The sequence below is a fragment of the Malaya genurostris genome, chromosome 2 (assembly GCF_030247185.1).
Source record: "Malaya genurostris strain Urasoe2022 chromosome 2, Malgen_1.1, whole genome shotgun sequence".
NCBI classification, from domain to species: Eukaryota; Metazoa; Arthropoda; class Insecta; order Diptera; family Culicidae; genus Malaya; species Malaya genurostris.
In genome coordinates, this window is record NC_080571.1 from 49094879 (window position 1) to 49101820 (window position 6942).

General features: G+C 34.2%; 1 protein-coding gene across 3 annotated transcripts; it reads right to left on the reverse strand.

Annotated features, from left to right (window-relative positions):
* Positions 1-3589: 3589 nt before the first annotated feature.
* On the reverse strand, positions 3590-4547 carry LOC131427425 (ubiquitin-fold modifier 1). Of its 3 annotated transcripts, none has more exons than XR_009229269.1 (4): positions 4362-4547; positions 4236-4292; positions 3917-4168; positions 3590-3747 (listed from the first exon to the last, which is right to left on the reverse strand). XR_009229269.1 is itself a non-coding variant. In XM_058590594.1 (3 exons), the coding sequence occupies exons 1-3, from the start codon at positions 4364-4366 to the stop codon at positions 3967-3969; spliced, it is 264 nt and encodes an 87-aa protein (XP_058446577.1). In that variant the 5' UTR covers positions 4367-4547; the 3' UTR covers positions 3590-3966. The 3 variants fall into 3 exon arrangements, 1 of the variants encoding a protein (XP_058446577.1); XR_009229270.1 differs by having other exon boundaries at positions 3895-4168; XM_058590594.1 differs by having other exon boundaries at positions 3590-4168.
* Between the last annotated feature and the right edge of the window lie 2395 nt (positions 4548-6942).

A 6942-nucleotide genomic window follows, 5' to 3' on the forward strand; every position in this document is an offset into this window, starting at 1 on the left:
CCTCAACATTTTTTTAGTCAGAAACGAATTATGTTCCTATCCGAAGGTCCAGAAGATTCTTGGCCATAAATCCGATTAGAGTTCCTAAAATTTCTATTTTATATTTTATAACAATTCTTATTTTATTCCAAATCTCTGTTTCTAGTAAAAGCACAGACTAATGCCGTTTTTCAACACTGGTGGCCTGGATTGCTCTGGTTTTGCACTTTCGAGCAGAAATGGCAATAAAACACCGTCAGAATATTGCATTTCTGCTCGAAAGTGCAAAACCAGAGCAATCCACGCCATCAGTGTTTTTCAATGAAAAACGCCATAACAGACAGGACACTCAAATTAAATTCTTTAATCATTTTAACGGTCATTTCGAATATTCCTTTAGTTGGGACAGTACTCGCATATGTCATTATGGCGCCACGTTACCCAACCAAAATCAATCAGTCTGTCATCTAGGCTGTATTTATTTATTTTTTTTACCAACAGAGTTGCCATTCATACAGAACTATCTGTAATGTACTGATTTTTATACATCCATGCGGATTTCATGCAGGATACAGATTTAATGCATATTGCCAAAACTAAATACAGATTTCTGCCTATTTCTCATCCTCCAACGCAATACAAAATCGAACCCATGATCTGTTACGCTATTTACTTGCTTCTGGTCTGCCGCCAGTGTGGAGGGTGAAAATCATCAATACAATTAAAAATACCCAAGATGACTACAAGTTCATTTTTCATCGGGCCCGATAATGAACGTTTTTAACATTCCGTGCCAAAAACTAACTAAAAGAAATAAACATTACACCTATGTATGTACCACAAACCAATAATTAGTTTTACGTACGTGAGAAGTCATTTTTCTGATCAACGTTGAGAAAAATGAATCGTTCCTTTCGAACATTGATAAAAAAGTTAAATACATAAACGTAATCCAATAATTTGTTGCGACGATTTTTTTTCAAATATTATACAAAGCTTGATGAAATCTGGCATCACTGCGAGCAGCTGATCTTTGTTGACAAACGGGGGGAAGCCAACTAGTAAAAAACATAACACGAGGGGTGTACCGATACTGAATAGATCGCGCAGTTCAATATAGGTGGAGCTAGTGTCCCACGAAAATTTATTTTTTGAAGAATTTACTCATAGTGTCATGTCTGTTAGTCTGTGGAATTAGTCCTAAATTGCAATATTGAAGAAATTGCGATATTTTGCTGCATATCGAGTGGATATTGAAACAGGAAAGTAAGAATCAAATAGAGTTATAACTATATTTTTATCTTACGAGGCATTAAAGTGAACTGACGTAACAAAATATTGTGTGCGGTATGTTTATAACCTTCCAAACTTGTGTTGTTGCTATGGAATGTTACCGTCGTCTTCTAGTGTTTATTGACGCATACTAACGAAGTGTCAATAAAATTGCATTTTTACCAAGTTCAATGTTTCACGGTTACTGATCCAACATGTTTTGATGGACTGTATGGGACATTGTAATCATAAGTTTATCTTTGGCCTCACACTAAACAGATTTATACAAATATCGTTCCTTGATGCTGGAAACGCATACAGGGCAATCTTTTTTGTTCTTTTCACTGAGAAACACGTTTTTAACAGGCATTTTTTCATCATTTTTCAATTTTTAATTTGCAGTCGCAAAACAAAACAAACCACCGGCAGCTGTCAAAGATGAACTTGATTCATCGGCAGTTCGTTTGTGTCGTCATCGTGTAAAACCTAATTACAGAATGATAAGTGAGAACATTTCAATTTCTCAAATATTTTGATGCCGTAAAAACGAATAAATTTGGTTTTTACCGAATATGTCACGAACCAACTGTTGAAAAACCATTTTAAAGATATTTTCAGTATAAACAAAACCATACTGAAACACAAACATTCTCGATTTTGAAGACTCGTGATTCCTATGACTAGAGCATTATTTTCTTCGTTCATCAAACTTGGCTGAAAGAGGCCCATTGTTGCCACATTTTCAATATGAGAAGTTGGAGAGTTTTGGAAGGTAATAACTACCTTTTTTAATAAACACTACATACTTGTAGAACACATCTACTTCTACATTTACATCTTTCACACAATTTTAGTTAGGAAAAAACTGAAAACCGATATATCGTCACCAACTAACAAAACATTAGAATTATGTTGCGAGTTCAAAGTAATTTATTCGTTTTTACGGCATCAAAATATTTGTGAAATTGAAATGTTTTCACTTATCATTCCGTAATTAGGTTTTACACGATGACGACACAAACGAACTGCCGATGAATCAAGTTCATCTTTGACAGCTGCCGGTGGTTTGTTTTGTTTTGCGACTGCAAATTAAAAATTGAAAATTGATTAAAAAAACGTGTTTCTCAGTGAAAAGAACCTGTTAAAAACGTGTTTCTCAGTGAAAAGAACTAAAAAGATTGCCCTGTATGCGTTTCCAGAATCAAGGAGCGATATTTGTATAAATCTGTTTAGTGTGAGGCCAAAGATAAACTCAAGATTACAATGTCCCATACACTCCATCAAAACATGGTGGATCAGTACCCGCGAAACAGTGAACTTGGTAATAATGCAATTTTGTTGACCCTTCGTTAGTAAGCGTCAATAAACATTAGAAGACGACGGTAAAATTCCATGGCAAAAATCACAAGTTTGGAAGGTTATAAACATACCGCACACAATATTTTGTTACTTCACTTCACTTTGATGCCTCGTAAGATAAAAATATAGTAATAATTCTAATTGATTCTTACTTTCCTGTTTCAATATCTAATCGATATGCAGCAAAATACCGCGATTTCTTTCATATTGCAATTTAAGACTAATTCTACATAAACAAACATTGTCATAGTTACGACGCATGTAGCGTTTCGACCAAGTTTCGACGCTTGTTTTTCTAATAATAATAGAACTGCAACTGCAACTGAGCACATATTTTTTGCACTTACACACACATATTTTGCGATCTCTTCTTACTAATTCAAATGGTATATGACACTCGGCCTTCGGATCAAAACAGAATCGGTTTTCACAGTGAATGCGTATCTTTTCTATATGAGAAACCATCAACGGAAATATATTTGCGGCAAGTTATAGTGGAACATAGAGTGACTATAATCAGAGTGGCGACAGCTGTTCGTTTGGAATGACAGCTCCCAGTTCCAAACGAGCAAACGACCTGTCAATTCAATGTAAAGCTAATGGAATGTTTTGAATTGTTGCCAAAATTACGGAGATGTCGTCACTCTGGTTATAGGCACTCTAGTGGAGCACATGCATGATAAAATTGTTTGCCGAATTCTTATGTTTTCAAATCATAGTATTTATTTCTTGAGAAAAACATAAATAGCTTGCTCTCTGAACTTTTTCTGAACCTTAAACAATATTTTTCAGAAAGTTTTGGAGGATACTACTTAATTTTTTCCTCGAACCCTAACCGTACTAGATCAAAAATTCAGAATAGGGGTGTTAATATTTTACCTGAACCCGACCCGACCTTTATTTTTCGCCTAACCCGAACCACTTCTAGTGTAGAATAAAATAAGAACTGTGCTAGGAGCCTGAAGTAAAACTCAAGTACTATATTTGTTATTTATTACTTATAAAGGAAAACAAAAGCACAGATATTCGTTTTATTAACTTAAGTATGAAATATCAACAAATCACTTCAATTTACAAGCTCAAACATTTCCGAGAGCGGTAACGTCCGGTGTGCTTTACACTTTGACACGCTCGCATCTAAAATTAAAAAAAAATCCTTCGAAAATTTGAATTTATTTCATGTATGCAATTATATCACAAATATTCAGCTATCTGTCCCACTTGCAAAGAAATTTTCTTAGGACAGATATACAGAAAATTGCTAAATTGCAACCTCAAAATTACTTTTCAACAGAAAACAGATTACCATAGAAAATGGAATACTTCGAAACTAGTTTATCTACATCAAGTCTATCCTCATGATTGAATACCGACGCGATCCCGAGGAATCAGTCGCAGCTCCGAACCGTGCTTCAGAAAAACATTGCCTGCTGTTTGCTGTGGATTGATTCCTATTCCATCGTCGGTTATAATGGCACTGGTTGCTGGCGGTACCCTAAATTCTTCAGCTGCAAATTTTAACACGGCAGTAAACGGAGTAGCTTCCGGGACGCTTAGTCTATTTGAGAAACAGTAAACAATGCGAATTAGTTTTCTAAGTCATTCATTTCACTTTAATAGCTTACACTTTGAACGGCAGCTTCGGATCCGATGTTAGTGTGATTTTGAAAGTTACTTTCGATCTGGATTGAAAGGTGAATTGAAACAGTGAATGTACATATGGAACAATCGCTAAAATATTGTGTACTTACGACATCGCTTAGCAAATTTAATTCGCAGTCTTTGTAATAGTGCTTTAACAAAGGTTTGGAAGTCAACAGAATTAGGAATAAGTAGAAATAATTGCTAGGAATGTTCCGGGACGGTAAAAAAATTCTCGTCTGCTTTTGGAATCCAAAATTAAAACAACAACCATTCGATTGTTGACACGTTGCGAACGAACTGTCATTTGACAGTAGAGGCTGCCCCATCAATAATGAAATCGATAGTCCCACGACAAAAGGGCCTAACCGTAAATGAGAGCCTCTCTTTGTTTACCTTTTCTTTTGATTATTACGGAGCCATTATTGCAAATTCTCTAAAGTTTCCATTATAAAATGGAAAGGTTGTAGTTTTACCTTGAAAGTTTTGCGAAGAGTGAAAGAAAGAGTAAACAAAGAGAAACTGTCATTTGCAGTTAGGCCCTTTTGTCGTGGGACGGTCGGAATGTTAAAATTTCCTAATTGTCGGCAATACAAAATGCATTCCGATTATTTTGTTCATTATTCCTTGCAAAAACGACAAACGTCTCAATAATGTATCATGCGAACCTGTGCAGTGCTACTGAGGCATGAATAAACGAACAAAAATGACGAAAACATAAACTGTAACCATTGACTACAATTCTCGGTTGATTTTTCATTAGGGCGTATAAACAAGTGACAGTTTCTCTTTGTTTACTTTCTCTTCTATTAATTACCAAGCAGTTTCCACGTTTATCACTCAACTCTTTGCATGAAATGATACCCGAAACTTTCGACTTTCAAACAGAATAATGATATCGAAGAAAATCTTTTTAATCACATCACAATAATCGAAAGAGAGAGTGATTAAAGAGAAACTGTCACTTGCTTATACGCCCTAATGAAAATTCAATCGAGAATTAACGATTCCATTGCACAGAGCTACATCAAACTTTTAATGAGTGCTACACCAGAGGTATCGGTGCAGAAAAAGTGTAGCACTGGTACGAGCGTTTTTGTACGCTAATATTGAAAGAAGCGAAGAAAAAAATTAGATAGATGTTTAAATTCAGCGGGAAAACATTACAAAATCTTGATCAGAATATTGCGTATATTTATAAATTGAAATGAAAATAAAACATCCAGGAATATATTATTGATATACTTACTAAAACTGAAAAAATCAAGTAAAGGCGTTCCGGAAACAAGACCACGAGATTATATACAGAATTTCAATTTTGGGAAAATGGGACGAAACTGAATAGGTTCTAAATCTTAATTTATAAGAAGAGTGCTGTTATGAATTAAAATTCAGAACTTCAAGCCAACTTCGAATTCTCTTCGTAGTCAAGGTTTTTCCAGTAAACCATGAAGTAAAATATAAAAAAACGACATAACTGTACCACGGTCCGATGATTGTTATGTACACGGTCCTTAGCTCCTTTGAAAAGTCACCCTTACTCTGAATAACGACGTATTGATTGGAATTAGACAGAGACAAGCATTATGTCCATTAAAGCCCAGGAGAAGAGACTTGGAATTATTGCTTCAAAATCGACATAAATTGTAAAAATATTATTAAAATATCTTTGTGGCGAAACCCATATTACAGATTGGCATTTTATTGATATTGGTTGATTATATAGTCTTAGTACAAGTTTGCTACGTGAATTAAATTGAATAATTCGAGGAAAGTTATAGTGAAAATTTTCAGATGTTTGTGTCATTAAATTTCCATTATTTCCTAAGAAATTGGGCGTGCACACTCATTTTGTCAACCGGTAATACCGATCGGTTGACACCTTCTCTCCTCCTGATACAAATTTACATGTCGGGAGAAACGAGAGTAAAGACAAATTTCATCTGTCTATTGAGTGCTACTTAAAAGGATCGAAGCTATTCACTAAACAAAAAATAAACGTGAATTAAGACTGATATCTATCAACTTATTGTTTTCTTAATATTAGATGATTTTTAATATATAGTTTTTTCAGCATTTCTAGTTCTTTTATAAAAGTTTTCACTCAATCTGTGGTTGGTGAATTTTCACTTTTTCGTCATTCTAGGTATACAAAGTGAATTATTGAAAATTTACTTCATAAGGCTATGACACATATTGATTGAAGTTTTACCCTTTCCTCTAGAATGACATTTAAATTATATTCAAAATTCATATATGCTGGTTACCAATCAACTTCTTTGTTCCGAACTATTTTCGACGCGATCTTTATTAACTCAACGTAAGCATGAATTTGATTGCTGCTAGACAAACAGGTCAAGACTTTTGTGATTTTGAAATATTCCCTGATCTCTTTATTTCATTGAATGATATATTCTACACAAATGATTCCATTTCTATGAAATAAACAAACACATTAGCAATAGAAATAATAACTAAATCACATATACTAAATTACATATTTCTTTGCTTTTGGATTAGGTTTATCAATAAACTTTGCATTTATTATAGACCTATAAACAAACGAAAACTAAGTACCATAGCAACATCTAATACAGTTGCTAGCAAAAAACATTTTCGGTAATTTACACTTGTCAAGACTTAATAGAAGAATTGGCTGGGCTAGATTGATCATTTGTTGAACCAAAACAT

Coding starts and splice junctions, on each gene's coding strand:
- LOC131427425 (XM_058590594.1), bottom strand. Junction 4,169..4,235: donor CCGAAGCTGCCGTTCAAAGT/GTAAGCTATTAA, acceptor TTTCTCAAATAG/ACTAAGCGTCCCGGAAGCTA.